An 18,510-nucleotide genomic window follows, 5' to 3' on the forward strand; every position below is an offset into this window, starting at 1 on the left:
TCTCACGTTCCCTTCCTCTTTCTCCCCTTGCTCTCCACTTCTTGGTCTTTTCTCCCCAGTCTTCTCCCTTCTCTTTTTCCCTCTTATTCTCACTCCTCCCTCTCTAGTTTCTCTCTCTCCCGCTGTCCCCTTCCTCTCAGCAGCCTCCACTGCCGACCTTCCAGAAGCCTTTGTGACTCTGTGCCTCAGTGTGCCCATTGACAGAAAGGGGAGGGCACTCCCAGCCTCAGGCCTCTGGTGCATTTTGGGGTGGAGGTGGGGGGGGAGCCTGTAGTCCAGACATCAGAGTAAAGAAGCAAGAAGAATGAAGAGCTGAAAATAGCACCTTTATGTAAGAGCCTTCCCATTGTAATGAGAGGGTGGGAGCAGAGAGCCCCGGAACTGGGCTGTAGAGAGGGGAGGGGAGAGAGGGGAGAGAAAGAGGGCAGGGGAGGGGAGGGCCTCCCTCACAGGATGCGTAAGGCCTCACGCACGGCCTTACGGGCCTCCCTTTCCAGGATCATGAGTCCATCTGGCAGAGGCAGGCACAGGTGATTGCCCCCTTATGATTTCCTTTCATTTTCTCCCCACAGTTCCCCTCAAACCAGACCCTGGGGTATCTGAGCCCTGACTGGGCAAACTCAGATGAAAAGGAGTTCTCTTTGGAAGGCAGGGGATTTTCTGAACCGCCACAGATTTGAGGAGGAAGGAGATGGGGGAGCAACGGCAGCAGGTCTTGAGGGCATCCTGGCTCTCATGGCAAGTAGTCTGGATAACAGACTCAGACCTTGAGTAGGGTTCAGCTTCCTGCTCCGTCCTTGCTGTGTGACCTTGGGCAGGTGGCCTCCCCTCTCTGAGCCTCCGTCACCTCAGCTGTGGAACTGATGAAGGGTCCCACCTGGCAGGATTCATTGAGCCTCCAGGTTTCAACCCTTAGCTAGTCTCTGGCCTCAGTGGGTGCGGGAGGAGGGCAGCCCAAGCAGCTGGGGCTGAGGGGAGTGGGGAGGAGGCCAGGACGCACAGGCTCCTTCGTGAGCTCTGACCTTGATCCTCCTCTCGAAGCCTGTTCCAGAAGCGTTTCTGCTGACGCATCCCCCGGGTTCTTAGCCTGCTGTCTGCAGCTATTTCAGATGCACAAGGAACATGGCTCGGGGACTCGGGGCTCCTGAGCGTCTGGATTCAGCAGATGGAGTCTGGCAGGGCTGGACTCCAACCCGTCTGCCGTTTGCTCCACTTCAGGCCTTCCTCCCAGGGCCGGATGTCTGTCCCTGATCCACCCTCACCCTCCCACCTCTCCATGCCTGCCTTCCATCTTGGCTCCAGGATACCACTAACAGCAGGAAATGACTGAGGCCAGGGCCCAGCAATGGCTGTGTTCTCTCTTGTTTCAGAGAGGGTCCTCCTGGGGCCCTTTGGTTCCTATAGTATCAGGACCCTATTCAATTCTGGGGTCAGGGTAAGGTTGCACGGGCTTTGGGGTCACCCTGACATGGGTTAGAAAACTGATCTGCTGTAGAATGGCCCTGTGGCCTTGAACAAGTCACTGCCTTCTCTGAGCTTAAGTGTAAAAGATGTGAGTGGGGACAGTCAGAGTGCCTGCCTTACAGGGTCGTTGGGAGAATCAATGAGATCATGTAAGGAAAACATCCAGCAGGGATCTGGCATGCAGTAGGCCCTCCACAGTTTGGAGTTCTCTGATGTCCTTCTCTCTAAGAGAAAGTCACGCCCTCCCTGTAGCACTCGGCAAAACATGCTTGTGTTGCCAGGATCAGGACCCTTCCTTGCCCCCTCCTGTGGGCCTTATTACAATGCCAGCCGCATCAGTGATCCTGAACAACAGTTTGTGGGCAGCTCCTTCATGCCTGGCCCTCTGCTGGGTGTTGGGGAGTGGCCTGCTCACCTTTACCCCCGTGAGCTTTCCTCATAGGTCAAGGCTGCCTGATACATGCTTGTTGATCAACTAAATGAATATTCAAAGCTCCTGATGTGCCAGAACAGGACAGAATCCCATGTCTTTTGTCCAACCGTGGACTGTCATCTAAGCCCCCAGGGTGCCGACAAGGTGAATTTTGGGGGCAGGTGGCAGTGGCTAGCTACATTTGAGGTGATGGAGGCCCCTCTTGTCTTTGGTGTAGGCACCTTCCAGGTCTATGGTCCCCTTGGGGCCTCCTACTGAGGCCAGGGCAGTAACGGCCGAGTCTTGGGAAGTCACTGCACGTAACCTGCCTCGCCATCCACCTTCATCCTAGATGGTCTGTGTTGCCCAGCTGGACTGTTTCCTGGGAGCACTGGACTCATTACGGTTTTGGAGGAGGGGGTATATGAAAGGATTACTGTTTCTTTCTATCGAAGTGCTCACATGGGCCAGGGCACGTTGTGTAGCCATTTGGTTCCTAGGGGAGATTTGCAAGATCCCAGGCTTCTGGTAACCTCCCCTCTTACATTGTGCCAGGCTCTGTTCTGAGCATCTTTCAGGTGTTCATGCATCCACTCCGTGAGGGAGGAACTGCTGTTTACCCATATTAAAGATGAGGAAACGGAGGCACAGAGCAGTTCCGTGGTTTGCCCAGTGTCACTCACCTGTGAGTAGCAGAGCTGGGTGCGATCTCAGAAAAGCCAGAACCACTAATCAGTGTGTGAAAGAGCAGGCCTCCCCTCCTCAAGGATCTCCCCATCCTTGCATCACCGAAGCTGTTGGGGCGTCTTCCCGTGAGGTGGTGTGCAGGAGACAGTGTTGGAGAGAGCGGGAGAGGTCAGGAAGCTGAGGTTTGCACATAAGCCTCAGCTTTGTTGATAAAACAAGGCAGTTGTCCTGGCCTGATGTTGTCCCAGCCTGACGTTGTCCCAGAGGCATCACAGGACCAGATGAGGAGCCCTGGGTGAGAAAGGCTCAGGGCCGGGAGGGCGGGGCATCTTGTAGGTTGGTGGATTCCTGTGGCTGACCACGTTCCCTGTGCCCACCCAGAACGCTCAAGGCTTCAGGAGGCTCATTTGAGATGGGGGTCAGTGTGGAGTGACTTGGTAGCCTCTGCCCTAGGGGTATGGAGTCAAGGGGCTCCTCCCATCCACCTGCTGCCTTCACCCTCATTCAAGCCACCATTACTGCTCTCTGTGACCTACCGTAGCCACCTTGCTCAATTCTTTGCCTGCTCGGGCCTCCTCCCTGTGACAGCCAGGGTCACTGCTTAATTCATTCACCCATTGATTCATTCGCGGATTAATTAATTTGCTTAGTAAATATTTACCAAGCAGCCACTATCCGGAACACTGAGGATAGAGTAGGGACTAGGTAGTCACAAGTCCTGCCTTTGAGGATTTATCCTAGTGGGGAGACAAACAATAAGCAAATCAATAGTATCCGATCAGGTGGTGATAAATCTTATACAGAAAAACGAAGCAGGGTCAAGGGTTAGACAGAGGTGGTATGGGGGGGTTGGAGAGGGGCGCTGTTTGAAAACAGGGCTGGTCAGGGAAGGCCTCACTAAGGTCAGAACTAACTAAAGTGAGAGAGTGAGCCAGGAGTGTAGTGCAGTCAGAGCAGTGAGTGCAAAGGCCCTGAGGCAGGAACCATCCCATCCTGTTGGAAGAGTAGCAAGAAAGGGCCCAGTCACCAGGCACAGCGAAGGCAGAGTTTGGAATTTCCTCTGCGTAAAATGGAAAGACCCTGGAGGGATTATGAGCTGGGGAGAGACACTGTCTGATTTACCTTTCAAGATTACATCGTGGCTGCTGGGTGAAGAATAGTGATCAGTGCAAAGGAGGAAAATAAAGCAGGGCAGGGGTGGGGGTTGTGATTTTAGGTGGGGTTGTCAGCGTGGACCTTTCTGAGGAGGTGATATTTAAGTAAGGTCTTGAAGGAGGTGAGCAAACAGATCATGCCTTGTGGATAGTCCCGGGGAAGCATGTTCCAGACAGAAGGAACAGCCAGTGTGAAATGTAAAGGCCCTGACATGCCTGCATGGCTCTAGCGTGGCTGGAGAGGAAGTGAGCAAAGGGGATCTTCTTAGGAGGCAAACCTGACCACATCTCCATGGTGACCCACTGCCCTCAGGCTTAGGTCTAAGCAGCTCTTGACTCATGTGGAACCCCCCGAAGATTCTCAAGCATCCTCTATCCTTCCTCCTTAATGCACACCCCTCCCTCTGAAACACCCATCCTCCCTTCCTTTGCCCAGCTTTAAGCCGTGCTCGCTCCTTTAGGGAGCCTTCCCGGATGACCCCTCCTCACCCTGTGCAGTCGCCTCCTTGCTTATTTGTGTCCACCCTGCTCTCTCTAAGCTATTGAAGGCAGGGGCGGTGTCTCACCTCCTCTGTGTCCCCAGGCCCTCGGTCTGGAGCACTGAGACTGCTCAGTATGGGTTGCTGAACTTGAGAGTTGAGCCCGGTGATGGTCGTGGAGGCTCCTTGCCATCCTGGGCCCGGCAAGGTGGAGAGAAGTAACTCTGCTGAGCCCTCAGGAGCCCAGCTTAGAGAGGAGCACTGCTGGGCGTCCCGGGGTGGCTGGAGGTGGCAGCTCAGTGTCACCTGAGGGAGCGTTAGGCTTCCGGTGAGGTAGGAAAGGAAGAAATGAACATCTTTGCAAAATAAGCTCCATTGAAACCATAACCCTCTCCCCCGTCCCCCACAGCACAAAACCATTAAAATTAAAAGAGAGAGAGACTTTCCCCATCCGCCTCTCATCTTGCCACTTTCACACCTCCCTGGGATCCTGAGGGGAGCAGTGGAGAGAGAACCCTTGGGTTTTGGAGGCTTTGAGAGTGTTGAGTGTGGGCTGAGCTACAGGAAATCCCAGTCAAGGCCAGAGCCACGCCACAGCATCCGCACATAGTTCAGGAGAGGCCTGGAAAGTCTCCAAGAAATTGACATCCTTGAAATTGATTTCCAAATGAAAATCGACATTAATTTTAATGTGTAAAGTAAATTCCCACGGAGTGGGGCAGGTCAGGAGAAACTTAAACCACAGCACAAAGATGTCTCAGGGCATGTAGATTTGGTGTCCTAAGAGCAACGTGGTTTTTCCCTCTCAGTTTGTATTTGCTCACGTGGCTTTCTCCTCTGTTCTAGAACACTCTGGACCTGGAGGAGACGGGGGAGGCCGTCCAGGGCAATATGAACACCCTCTCAGACGTTTCCCTGGTAAGACCCTCTCTGGCCCTTTCATTGTGTTTTGCCCTCCCGGGTCTCCCTGAGACCCTGGGGGCCGGCTCCCTGGTGAGAGCCACAGGTAGGGGACAGAGGCCCTCGGCTGTGAGCTCTCAGCTAGTTCTGGGGATCCGAGGCAGGGCTGTCAGGCTGTTGGACTATTTGCCAAGTTGGTGTTACTTCTGATGTGTTATCTGAACGTTGTCATAGCAAGTACTGAAGCATGAAGTGTGTGGCGAGAGCTCCTCCAGGAGGCCCTGTGATTGCACTGGAAAAGGGAGTTAAACGTGACCTCGTGCCCACACGCGCGCATCAGCAGTCTGGGTAGCGTTGCCTTGTGATCTGACCCACATAACTCTTTTTTTTTTTTTTTTGCGGTACACGGGCCTCTCACCGCTGTGGCCTCTCCCGTTGCGGAGCACAGGCTCTGGACGCACAGGCTCAGCGGCCATGGCTCACGGGCCCAGCCGCTCCGTGGCATGTGGGATCCTCCCGGACCGGGGCACGAACCTGTGTCCCCTGCATCGGCAGGCGGACTCTCAACCACTGCGCCACCAGGGAAGCCCCCACATAACTCTTGAATGGCCTGGGCTTTGGAGCCAGACTGCCTGGGTTCAAATCCCACCCTCTGCCACTGACTGTGTGACTTTGGGCAAGTTTCTTAACTTCTCTGTGCCTCAGTTTTCCCATCTGTAAAAATGGGGGTAATAATAGTGTACTACCCCATAAGTCTGTGGCAAGGAGTCAATTCATTAAGCTAAGTAAAGAATTTGGAACAGTGCCCACAAGGCCATCAGAGCTGTGCCAGTGTTGGATGCTGGCATAGGGAGGGGGGCATAGTGATGACAGGCTCTGCCACTCACCAAGCACCTGTCAGGTCACAGGCCCCTTGCTAATGCATTACACACGCTGCTTCTCACCACCCCGCCACGACTCTGCTGGGTGGGTGCAGTTTTCCCCGTTGCCCAGAGGTGCACTCAGAGAGGTGCTGTGTCTTGCCCAGGGCCACACAGCACCCCAGCCCATGTCTGTCCACCTTCTATCCACTCTCTCCCATCAGTCCTGTCACGCCTCCTGTCTCCAGAAGCTATGATAATCCCTTAAAAAGAAAAGCCAAAGAAAGGCCTTCTTTGTTTTCCATCTCTGCATCCTGCATCTAATTAAGTCCCGTGCCCTGTGACAAGCCCTGGCTAATGCCAAGAACTTCAGTTCCCAAAGGTAACGACGCCATCCCCAGAGACTCCCGCCAAGATCCTGATGCTTATCAGGGGCTGAGATGCAGGGAGAAGTTTTCCACTCGGGTGTTGCATTATTCAGAGCAGCGTGGCCAAGAGCTGATAGAGCAGGGACGGAATTGCAGCCAGGGCCTGGTGCACTGGGGCACTCAGGTCTCCCCTCTAACAGGCACGATGGGCTCTGACTCCTACTCCTGTTGGGTGTTTTGGCAGGATGATGTCAAGTCCACCTCCAAGGGACTGCCTAGCTACATGCCACCGCCTCCCCCATCACCTTTGCCCCAAGGCCACGACCACCTGACCACCCAGACGAGGAAGCCGGGCAGAGAGGACCTCCAGCCGCCTTCCTCCGCATCTTCCCACGCGGGTATCGTCTTCTCTGCTCCGCGGAACCGCAGCCCGCCGGCGGGCACCTCCCCTGCCCCAGAGGCCTCCTCAGCACAGGACTCGCCCTCCTCCCCCATCTACGCCTCCATCTCCCCGGCCAACCCCGGCTCCAAGAGGCCGCTGGACGCCCATCTGGCCCTGGTCAACCAGCACCCCATTGGCCCCTTCCCGCGGGTCCAGTCACCCCCGCACCTGAAAAGCCCCCCTGCAGAGGCCACGCTGGCGGGGGGCAGCCTTCCGCCACCCTCCCCCTCTGGCCACCCAGACCAGACGGGCACAAACCAGCACTTTGTCATGGTGGAGGTGCACCGCCCAGACAGCGAGCCCGACGTGAACGAAGTGAGGGCACTGCCCCAGACGCGCAGTGAGTACCACAGACCCTGGCGGGCTGGGCTCAGGGTGCTGCTGTGTCATCTTAGGGGCTCCCTGCCCCCCCCACGTTGATCTGCCCATCAACACAGCCAAGGTGGGACCAGATGCTCACCCAGTGAGGGGCCTTCGAGCCCAGGCCTGCCCCTCTCAGGGTCAGGGGGTCCAGGGAACAGGGTCCCGAGCCCAAGCCCTCACTGAGGGGCTTTGGAGGCAGAGGCGGGAATGTGAGTCCCCGCTCTGCTATTACTGGCTGTGTGACTATGGACAGGCTGCCATGCTCTCCCACTGGGGACTGGAGATAACAGTGACAGTCCTGCCAGGTGGCTGTGAGGGTCGGGCTCCTCCTCCAGGGGCCCCAGACCTGGTCATCCTGCACTCAACTACAAGTCTCCCCAAGAAGACTGAGCCTGTTCAGGGCAGGGGTGGCTTCTGTGATCTCTGTCCCCCAGTGCCAGGCACAGAGCAGGTGCTGGGGGACAGGTGGGCATTGAAATTGCAGTCTCTGGACCCCTGGAGGTCTCCTGACCTGGGGCTGCAGGGTCAGAGTGCGGGCTCGACCTTCCAGACACCTGGGAGGCCAGCCCGAGGCCGCATGCCCTGAGCTTCCAGAGGTTGTCCAGCTGGGGAGGTGGCAGGCATATGGCAGAGCTGGCTTTCCGCTCCGTAAGGCTGAGCCCTCCGCAGGCCCTGGACCCCCTCCCTCCTCTTAGTGAGTTGGGTATGTTTTGTTGGATTCTGCTGCCATCTTGTGGCGAAGTTGATGATGCATGGGGCAGCCTTGGCCAGGGAAGGTGGCCAGCCAGGTCAGGGGACATTTACTTAGCACCTGCTGTATGCCAGCAGCGGGCAGACTAGGATGCAGAATGCGGAGTCCCTGCATTCAGTAGCTCACTGAGGGAAGGCAACTAAGGGAAGAGCAGGCAGGATGTGGTGAGAGAAACCTGAGCTATCATAGATGGATCACTCTCGACCTGGCACTGAGCCGGACACACATGATAATAAAGCTAACAGGTGTACAGCACTTTCTGTGTGCCAGGAACACTGTTCTAGGGACCCTGCCGATATTAGTAACTTATCTAATCCTCCGAACAGCTCTGTGAGGCTGGACTGTTATTATTCCCATTTTACAGATGAAGAAACTGAGACACAGAATGTAATTGTGGAGCCAGGCAATCTAGCATAAGTCTGTTCTCTTGGCTGCTTCACCCAACACATCGTGTCTATTAGTCTTTATGATAACCCATGGGATAGGCATCATTGCTCCTGGGTTAGAACGAGAACATGGAGGCTCAGAGAGGCTGTGTAACTCTCCCAGGATTGCACAGCTGGTCAGAGAGGATTCAAACCCCACCTGCCAGACTCGAGAGTGTCTCAGTCTCAGGGGCCAAGCCGTTACGCACATAGTGAAGCGGCTTCGGTTTGACTGTTAAACCAGAGGGCGTGTGCCCATCACTCAGCTCAGGCCAGGTGGGGTCAGCAGGGGCACAGACCAAGCATGGCAAACCTTCCTTCCCCCCGCCGCCCCGAGAAGCTTGGAATTTAATTTTTGTGTGAAATCTCCTAATTCGAATGTGTTGGCCCTTCGTTAAAAATTGACAACACTGTGAGAGTTAAAAGAAACAAAACAAGATAAAGCAAAACAAAGCCCGTATCTGTGAGCTGGGTTTGCCTCCTAAGCTCTGTTTTAATCATTAGGCCAAGGGCAGTCAAAGCAGACGTCCTGGAAGTGGTGGCCTTGGGGCCAGGCCCAGTTGGAAGGTCAGGTCTCAGTAGGTGGGAGGGTGGCAGGGAGTCTCTGCCCAGAGAATCCCCAGCCTTCCAGCCTGCCGCCCAGCTCCTCCAGGAAGCCCTCACCAGCCCCAGCTGTAAACCATGCCTCTCCTCCTGTCCCCACTCCCAGCAGCCTCCACACTCTCCCAGCTCTCGGACAGCGGGCAGACCCTGAGCGAGGACAGTGGCGTGGACGCCGGCGAGGCAGAAGCCAGCGCCCCAGGCCGAGGCAGACAGGTGGTGTCCGCCAAGGGCAGGAGTAGCAAGGAGACGCCTCGGAACGAGAGGACCACAGAGGGGGCCGCCAAACCGGTGAGCGAGGAGTGGGGGGTGCAGAGGGGGAGGGGGAGGCCGGCCCCAGGTGAAGAACAGGAGGTCCTGAGCAGGGTTCAACTTGACAAGTAACCACAGGGGAGGTAGTGAGCCCCCCGTCACTGGAGGGATGTGGGTGTCAGCAAAGACCTCTGTATTCAGAGTATGAAGACCCTCCCTTGGCCACTGACACAGACAAGCCAAGTGCTCAAGGTGGGTCTCAAGGATCTTTAAGCTCAGTTCTGATGTGATGTGGTGGCGAGGCAGTCAGGCTGCATTCAAGTCCTGGTGTCACCCCCAGGCAGCCTTGGGCCAGCCTCTTAACCTCCCGAGCCTCAGAATTAGAGAGCTGAGAACACCAAGTGCTGCGCTTAGTGCTAGCACACTGCAGGCTCCCAACACGGGGCTGGAGTCTGCACCCTGCTGACCCAGAGGCCTGTCATGGCACCCTGTCCACCCAGGAGGCCTGTCACTGGTTTCCTTTCTCACACCTGCAGCCCGGACTCCTGGAGCCCACCTCCACCCTGGTCCGCGTGAAGAAAAGTGCAGCCACCCTGGGCATCGCCATCGAGGGCGGCGCCAACACCCGCCAGCCCCTGCCTAGGATCGTCACAATTCAGGTACGTCCCCAGGGACCTGCCTGACCGCGTCTCCCTACCCCTGAAGGTCCCCCCTCAGCATCCCCAGGGGTTTGCCACGCCCAGAGATGACCCAGCACCCAAGGGCAGACCCAGGCTCATACCGCCTTTGCTGTCGCTGAGCCACAGTTTTCCTAATCAGGGCAGTGGGCACCAGGTTGTGGCTGCCTGGTTGGCAGTGGCAGGCCTACCCTGGTGGGTGGTCAAGGCCAGGCTGGCCTAGCCCTCAGGCACCCCATGTGCTCATGCCCTGTGTCTCACTCCTGCAGCGAGGCGGCTCAGCCCACAACTGTGGGCAGCTCAAGGTGGGCCACGTGATCCTGGAAGTGAACGGGGTGACGCTTCGGGGCAAGGAGCATCGCGAGGCCGCGCGCATCATCGCAGAGGCCTTCAAGAGCAAGGAGCGTGACTACGTCGACTTTCTGGTCACCGAGTTCAATGTGATGCTCTAGCGGCCAAGGCCCGAGGGCCTCCCGCTGCTGACCAGCCCCCGGCCTTGGTCCTTCCTCCCTCCTGGCACTATTGAGCTCCTTCAGGGGCCGGGGCTGCATGGCCAGGGTGGCAGGAAGACATCCCTCCACTCCTTCCTGGCCCACTGGACCAGAACCGGGAAAAAAGAGCTGGGCCAGGCAAACAGAAGGTCAGGTCGGGGTCTGGTGCAATGCCCAGTACACAGTAAGCACTCAGTACAAGCATGAAACCTCAGGAAGGGAAGAAACGAAGGGGAAGGGTAGAGCGCCTATGTCTTCACCTGAGGCCTCCCAGGGCCTGGAACTTTGGGTTGCGTGGAGGCCCTGCTGCTCCCCGGCCAGCTAGGACCTGGCCCATCCCCAGATGCCCGAGCTTTTGTCTGGAGTGCAGTGACATGAGAATCCGTAGACACAGCCCCCAGCCAGGGCGGCATCTTGCAGGACCTTCAGTGCCACAAATACGCATCGAGCACCCCCCATTCACACCCCCGTTCCTCCTAGCTCCTCATCCTCCATGGTATTTATTATTTATTTCCATCCCACACCCTTGGGTACCCCAGGACCCCAGTTTCCCACCACACCCCTAGCCGAATCCCAGAGGCCTTGCAGGTGATCAGCGTCGTCAGTGTATTTATATACAGAGCTTATGACTTTAATTTTTCAATAAAGAGATCTGAACAAGATTAGGACCCAGCGTGCTATGTGGCCTGCCTGTGTGGCTGGCATTTTGATTGCTTGACGTGGAGAGGGGATGGTAAGACAGATGGAGGCACCCAGAATATCACATTTTCCCTGCCCCCCCTTGGCTCAATCTGGGTCACACAGCAGGTACGCAGGGGCACTGGAGCAACAGCCACATCTTTGGAACACCTTCCTTGAAGGTGATTTACAGATATTTTTAGCTCAAAATGCACAGGTATATATAGTTGTTAAACTGTAACGCTGTACCCCTGAAACTTACACAGTAATATTTTAAGCGCACATTTACGTTATGAAGCAGAACGCACAATGTGCATGAATGTTTTAAAACACAGAGAGGTGGCCTATCTTAGGGCGGGTCCCAGAAACTGACTCTGAGATGACGATGTTTGTGCAGGTGATTCATTAAGGAAGTGTGGTGGAGAGTCCAGTATAGCAATGGGAGAATCAGGAGGGAAGGTGAGGAAGCCAAGCAGGATGTGATTACAGGCAAAGAGTCCTGGGAGGACAGTGGCAGCCTGATCCCACGGGGGACACTGGAGTGTAAGCTTGGCCTAGAGTTGTCCCCACTCAGGGTAAGGGGACAGGGCTTTCAAGTTGTCAGTCTTTGGACAAGGTCTGGGGGAGAGGGGAGAGGCAGTGAATTCCCAGTCACTTCCCACCCTCTATCTGTGCAGACCAAGCTGGTCCAGGAGCCAAGGGCAGTGAGTGTTAGAAGCAAAAACCCATGGAAGGGGGCTTCCCTGGTGGCGCAGTGGTTGAAAGTCTGCCTGCCGATGCAGGGGACACGGGTTCGTGCCCCAGTCCGGGAAGATCCCACATGCCACGGAGCGGCTGGGCCCGTGAGCCATGGCCGCTGAGCCTGCGCGTCCGGAGCCTGTGCTCTACAACGGGAGAGGCCACAACAGTGAGAGGCCCACGTACCGAAAAAAAAAAAAAAAAAAACATGGAGGGAGCGGGGAGGGGAGGGGGCCAAAAAAATGGTCTGCTACACAGCCCCTCTGCCAGCCCTAGTGCCCATTTCCTTCATCCCCAGTCTTTCTCTGGCGCAAGAACACTTTGAGAAGTCCTGCTTTGTCCAGCCCTGTGTCCAGGGGTCTGCCAGAAGTGGGTTGGGGGCAGTTGATTCCCCAGACTTGTACCAGATCTGGCTCTTACCTGCTCCTGTCCCCTCCCCAGCTTAAGAAGACCACCTGAGTCCAGAGCCCTGGATTCCACTGGACCTCTAAAGCAGCCAGTATCCCCCAAAGCCGCAGCCCCTCCCATGGGACTCTGTATGCTCCTCTCCAGCCCTAGTACCCCTGCAGGGAATAACCCGCAACTGGCTGCAAGAGGGCTTTGTCAGGCCCCAGATCTCCTGTCATCAGACTCCAACTCCTGTGCGGTCACGGGCAGGTGACTTCACCTTTCTGAACCCTAGTTCCCAATGTAGAAAATGGGTGTGGTTGGCTGAGTAATGGCTCCCAAAGATATCCAGATTCCTGTTGCGTGTGAGTGTTACCTATATGGCAAAGGGAGATGTGATTAAGGCATTTAGATGGGGAGGTTATCCTGGATTATCTGGGTGGGCCTGATGTAATCACAAGGGTCCTCATAAGAGGAAGGCAGAGGGAGATTTGGCACAGCAGAGGAAAAGGTGTTGTGATGATGGAAGCAGAGGTTGGAGGGATGCAGTTCAAAGATGGAGGAAGGGACCACGAGCCCAGGAATACAGGTGGCCATTTAGAAGCTGAAAAAGGCAAGGAAATGGATTCTCCCTGAGCCTGCAGATGGAACCTGCCCTGCCAACACCTTGACTTTAGCAAGGTGAAACTGATTTTGGGCTTTGACCTCCCTTTGTAAGAACAAATTAGTGTTGTTTTAAACCATGAACTGGTGGCAAGCTGTTACAGTAGCCACAGGAAATAAATACAATGGGGATACTGCTACTTGCTTCTGGTCGAGGCTGGGATGCTGTGTGTGGGCTCAGACTCCAGGCTTGGAGTCAGCCCCAGGGAGACGATTGCATTGGGATGCTGGTGAACAAAGGAGCCGTCTGACCTTATAAACACCACATCTTTTCCAGGCCCGAGTCCTTGTGCATCTGTTCTGAATCAAGAGGTTTTCATCTATTACTGACTTGCTGTGTGAATTTCAGGCCAGTTACTGGCCTGCCCTATGAACTCGTGACTTCTGGTGTCTTATACCAGCCGTCTCCCCACTCCATCCAACCCCAGGGGTCAGGGAGCTCCCAGCAGCTGCTGCCCACCATTCCAAGTTTGTCCTCTGGAAAAAGGACAAGAGTGAGTTTCTGGAACTGTTGGTTCTGAAATTCCTGGGTCTGACTCTGGGGCTGTAGGCCATTGGGTATGAGGGTTCCCCTCCCAGTAGAACTTTAAGCTTAAAAAAATTCCTTTGCAAGTGGGCTTAGAAAGGCCAAGTTACTTGCCCCAGGTTGCATACCTTATGAGTGATAGTGGACAAATTTGGACTCACAGCTACCTGAGGTTCACAACGTGAATCCCCAGGATAAACATGTGTCCTGTCCTGTTGCCTTTGAAGGGACCTAAAACAATGGGCTAAGGCAGCTTGGATATTGGGAGAGGGAGGGGCCAGAGGTCCACCTGGCCACAACATCTTTACTCATAATGCCAGAGCTGGGGGCGAGCGGAAGGTATGACTAGACAGTTTCAGGGTCTGCTGCTAGATGAAGGAGAAGACGGAAGAGGGAGAGTTTTTGGTTTGCAATAGGGCCTGCCCAAGCAAGTGCTGAGTTGGCCTTCAAATCACTTGGCACCCTCTCTGCTTGGAAGAAAGCAGGGTGAGGGATGGAGTAGACCACTGTGAGGATCGCAAGGACAGAGAACAAGGCACACCTCAAAGAGTCCATACCTCAGAGTCTGACATTTGGACTCAAATTCTACATCCACCACTTCCTGGCTGTGTGATCTTGGGCAGGTCACTTAACTTCTCTGAGCCTCAGATTTCTCATCTTTTTTTTTTTCATCACCGTATTTATTTATCTATTTTTATTATTTTTTTAATTGAAGTATAGTTGACTTACAATGTTGTGTTAGTTTCAGGTGTACAGCAAAGTGCTTCAGTTATGTAAACATATATATATATATATATATATATATATACTCTTTTTCAAGTTTTTTATTACAAGATTGAATATAGTTCCCTGTGCTATACAGTAGGTCCTTGTTGTTTATTTTATAGATAGTGATGTGTAACTGTTACTCCCAAACTCCTAATTTATCCCTCCCCCCCTTTCCTCTTTGGTAACCATAAGTTTGTTTTCAATGTCTATGAGTCTATTTCTGTTTTGTAAATAAGTTCATTTGTATCATTTTTTTGTAATTGGAGTAAAATTGCTTTACAATGTTGTGTTAGTTTCTGCTGTACAATGAAGTGAATCAGCTATATGTATACATATATCCCCTCCCTCTTGGACCTCCCTTGCCCCCCCCATCCCACCCATCTAGGTCATCACAGAGCCCCAAGCTGAGCTCCCTGTGCTATACAGCAGGTTCCCACTAGCTATCTATTTTACACACGGTAGTGTATTTATGTCAAACCTAATCTCCCAATTCGTCCCACCCTTCCCTTCCCCCCGACGTGTCCACATGTCCGTTCTCTACGTCTATGTCTCTATTCCTGCCCTACAAATAGGTTCATCTGTACCATTTTTCTAGATTCCACATATATGTGTTAATATACGATATTTATTTTTCTCTTTCTGGTTTACTTCACTGTATGACAGACTCTAGGTCCATCCACATCTCTACAAATGACCCAATTTCGTTCCTTTTTGCAAATGAAGCAACAGACAAAGGATTAATCTCCAAAATATACAAACAGCTCATGGAGCTCAATATCAAGAAAACAAACAACTCATTAAAAAAATTGGGGGGGCGGCTTCCCTGGTGGTGCAGTGGTTGAGAGTCCGCCTGCCAATGCAGGGGACACGGGTTCGTGCCCCGGTCCGAAAAGATCCCACATGCCGCGGAGCGGCTGAGCCCATGAGCCATGGCCACTGAGCCTGCACGTCCGAAGCCTGTGCTCTGCAACGGGAGAGGCCACAGCAGTGAGAGGCCCGCGTACCGGAAAAAAAAAAAAAAATGGGGGAAGACCTAAATAGACACTTCACCAAAGAGGCCATGCAGATGGCCAAGAGGCACATGAAAAGATGCCCAGCATCACTAATTATTAGAGAAATGCAAAACAAAACTACAATGAGGTATCACCTCACACTGATCAGAATGGCCTTCATCAAAAATCTACAGACAGGGCTTCCCTGGTGGTACAGTGGTTAAGAACCTGCCTACCAATGCAAGGGACACGGGTTCAAACCCTGGCCAGGGAAGATCCCACATGCCGCGGAGCTACTGAGCCCATGTGCCACAACTACTGAAGCCCGCGCGCCTAGAGCCCGTGCTCTGCAACAAGCAGAGAAGCCACGACCATGAGAAGCCTGTGCACCGCAAGGAAGAGTAGCCCCCGCTCACTGCAACTAGAGAAAGCCTGCGCACAGCAACGAAGACCCAACACAGCCAAAAATAAAAACAAATAAATAAATAAATAAATTTATTTTTAAAAATCTACAAACAATAAACGCTGGAGAGTGTGTGGGTGTGTAGGGACCCAGTGGCAACCTGGGGAACTGGGAAGAGCTTTCTGCCATGAGGAAAGAGAACTGGGCTGCAACACAGCTGGATGCCAGACCTTGGGCAAGTCACTTCCTGTCTTTGGGCCTATTCCACCCCCTCCCCTCTGTGAAATAGGATTGGTCCAGGAGCCCTTTAAATTAGTGTCATTGAGTTATTTCTTTTAGGCCTGGTGCTATGCATATTTATTTACTCCCCTCGGCAATCCTGTGAGGTCAGAGTTGAGAATCCCATTTACCTGAAGTTCAGTGGCCGCCACTGGCAGAGCTAGGGCGAGAGCCTAGGCCAGTTTGATGCCTTACACTGCCACCCTTCACGGTGCGCTTTCACTGAACAAAGGATTATTTCTGTGCTGTTCTCACTGCAGGACCTAGGGCAAGTTCTCATCTCTCTCCAGGCCTGCGTTTGCCCACTTGTCTAATGATGGTTTTTAGTAGAATACACTTGGCGGGTAGTGATAACACCCACTTAACCTTTTACGAGAGGATCGAGCATAGTAAGAGTTTACAACAGTGCCTGACATGTAAGTGCTCCAGAAAAGTTTATTACTACTATTATGAAGCAGTAGTTTCGGCTATCAAAGTTTATGGTTTCTCCCTCACTGTGGCTCTGTGCGACCCTGCACAAATGTCTTAACTCCAGGCCTCCCATCTGCCACTGGGTGCGTTCCAGAAGGACACGCAATCTCCCAGATTTGAGATTTTCAGTCCTGGAGCCTGGATCTACGTCGGAATCCCTGGGGGCGGGACGTGGGCTGTCTCCTTTCTGCGATTGGTGGAACTTCCAGAGGCCCCGCCTCCAAAGGCCTCGCCCTGGTCGTCACAGGCCGGCCTCCGGGATTATGCAAAATATCGCCGCCCCGCCCCGCGCCCGGATTGGAGGCCTTTGTTTGCCGCTCAACTCCGGGAAACCACCCGCGCGCCGTGGCTGCCAGCAGGTGAGACGCGGGGAGGGGTTCGCGGTGGTTCTGGGGCGGGTCCTGGCCCCTCGCAGGGTCTCAGTTTCTCCGTCGGCGGAATGGGGAGGGAGAGTGGACAGCATGGGTGGGCTCCGATCCACAGGGACTGCGCAGCTTTCGGCCTCTCCCACGTGGAAACCCCTGAGCACGGGAAGGAGACGGATTGCCGCCCCGGGAATAGGAGGGAGCCCTGGACGGGCTATCAGGGTCCGAGTCCAAACGCGGCCGGCCTACGGGTTGCGCAGTCTCTACTCTCTGGCCTCAGTTTCCACCTCCGCGCAATGGGGGAGTTGGCTTTCTCTCTCTCTCTCTCTCTCTCTCTCTCTCTCTCTCTCTCTCTCTCTCTCGCTGGGGCTGGTCACCGGGAGGGGAGGGGTACCGAGGGAATCCGGAGGTGGTCCTTGGCTGGGCCTCGGGCTGTGTTTGGGTTGGAGGTGTGGCCCGGGTAGCTGTGGTTACCGGGGAGGTGGGACTTCTCTGTCGTGGGATTTGTGTGATATTCGCTCACCCGGCAACAACCTGCGCAGCCTGACAACTCGGAGCCGTGCGCCCTCCCCGGACGCGTAACGCAAGTTTCTTTTCCTCTTTTTGGCAGGGGTACGGAGGTAGAGCAAGGGCTAGCATGAGGGTGGGCAGCTCCGACAGTGGTAGGAACTGGAACGAACTGCAGGAATAAGGCCAGCCTTTCTTCGTACGAAGATGGGGAGACTAAGGCCCAAAGAGGGTCTGAGACTTGCCCAGGGGCGCGCAGCGGGGCGGCCGCCGAGCTGGCCTCTCCCCTGTGTGATGGGTCTGGCACAGGCAGAGCCAGAGCCTTCTTGCTGCGCGACTTTGGACAAGACTCTTCCCTGTTCCTTTCCCTGGCTTTTGTTGAAAGAAGTGACAGGTTGGAGCGGATCATTACCTACGTTTGGAAAGCTTCTGCTTCTCAGTAAGAAAGTTGGAAAGGAAAATCGCTGATAACAAACCTGGGCTGTTTTGGAGCTGAGAAGAGAAGCTGAGATTGGCTGCAGTGAAAAGAGACATTGTTTCTGCCCTCTAGAACAGAAGGAAAGGAAATGACTGAAACTGAAGCATGAAGGACTGAGGTTAGATACGTATAGGGACTTCCAAAGAGAAATTTCGAGGCACCTCCTTTGGAGTTGGTGGGTTTTATTTTTTGGCTACTGGTTTTGTTTTGTCAAGAAACAGAATTTCTACCTATCCATTTGATGGGGCCTAAGTCTGGCTTACTTACCAATAGGGGATGGACCCCGTGGTCTTTGGAGGATTATTTGGGTTTATTCCCAAAGGCGGTCTCAGTTCTTCAGAAAGAGGGAGAAGGTGCCCATGTGAGGACTTTAGGCAGAGACCCAAAGTCCAGTGGTTTGCATTTGAAACATGTGATTTGGGTTGTTTCTTGCAAGGGGGTTTCATCAGCTCTCATCAGCCTGCAGAGTCCGCCAGAAGTGCCAGGGTTTCCAGAGAGACTGGGAACGGTCCCGGCACTGTGGCTGTCATGCTGAGAGGGTGTTTTGGAAACTGGTGCACACGAAGGACATTTCAATTTACCCCCATGAAATGGAGAAGAAAGACTATTTTTTAAGCATCCAGCTGAGTCACCAGCTGAATTTCAGGTCCTTTTTTATGTTTCCTCAGTCCAGGAGCTGGGACAGATCTGGAGACTGAGAGTTAGAAGAACTTGGATTGAATCCTCAGCCTGGCTTCAATTCTGAGTGCCTCAGTTTTCCCCTCTGTAAAATGGGAATGGTAATGCCACTTTAAGGCTCAAGTGAGGTGGCATCATAGAAAGTTTTTAGGCTACATTTTAAGTTTGGAGATGAGGAAACTGAGGCCCACAGAAAGGAAGGCATAACAACAATAATACCGTTGATAATAATAGCTAATGGTTATGGAATGC

At 54.0% G+C, this 18,510-nt stretch overlaps 1 protein-coding gene across 2 annotated transcripts in view; it reads left to right on the plus strand.

The window, feature by feature from the left end:
• Positions 1-10,987, plus strand: part of WHRN (whirlin) — a 92,547-nt gene extending 81,560 nt beyond the window's left edge. Inside the window, exons 8-12 of one of the 2 annotated variants that reach the window (XM_060100814.1) lie at positions 5,043-5,114; positions 6,569-7,106; positions 9,015-9,196; positions 9,694-9,816; positions 10,104-10,987. In XM_060100814.1, coding sequence (XP_059956797.1) covers positions 5,043-5,114; positions 6,569-7,106; positions 9,015-9,196; positions 9,694-9,816; positions 10,104-10,286 — 1,098 coding nt within the window. In that variant the 3' untranslated portion in view covers positions 10,287-10,987. The remainder of the gene's footprint in view (positions 1-5,042; positions 5,115-6,568; positions 7,107-9,014; positions 9,197-9,693; positions 9,817-10,103) is intronic. The other variant, XM_060100815.1, reaches the window with a different exon arrangement.
• The last annotated feature ends 7,523 nt before the right edge of the window (positions 10,988-18,510 follow it).

The sequence above is a fragment of the Mesoplodon densirostris genome, chromosome 6 (genome assembly GCF_025265405.1).
Source record: "Mesoplodon densirostris isolate mMesDen1 chromosome 6, mMesDen1 primary haplotype, whole genome shotgun sequence".
In the NCBI taxonomy this organism is placed as follows: Eukaryota; Metazoa; Chordata; class Mammalia; order Artiodactyla; family Ziphiidae; genus Mesoplodon; species Mesoplodon densirostris.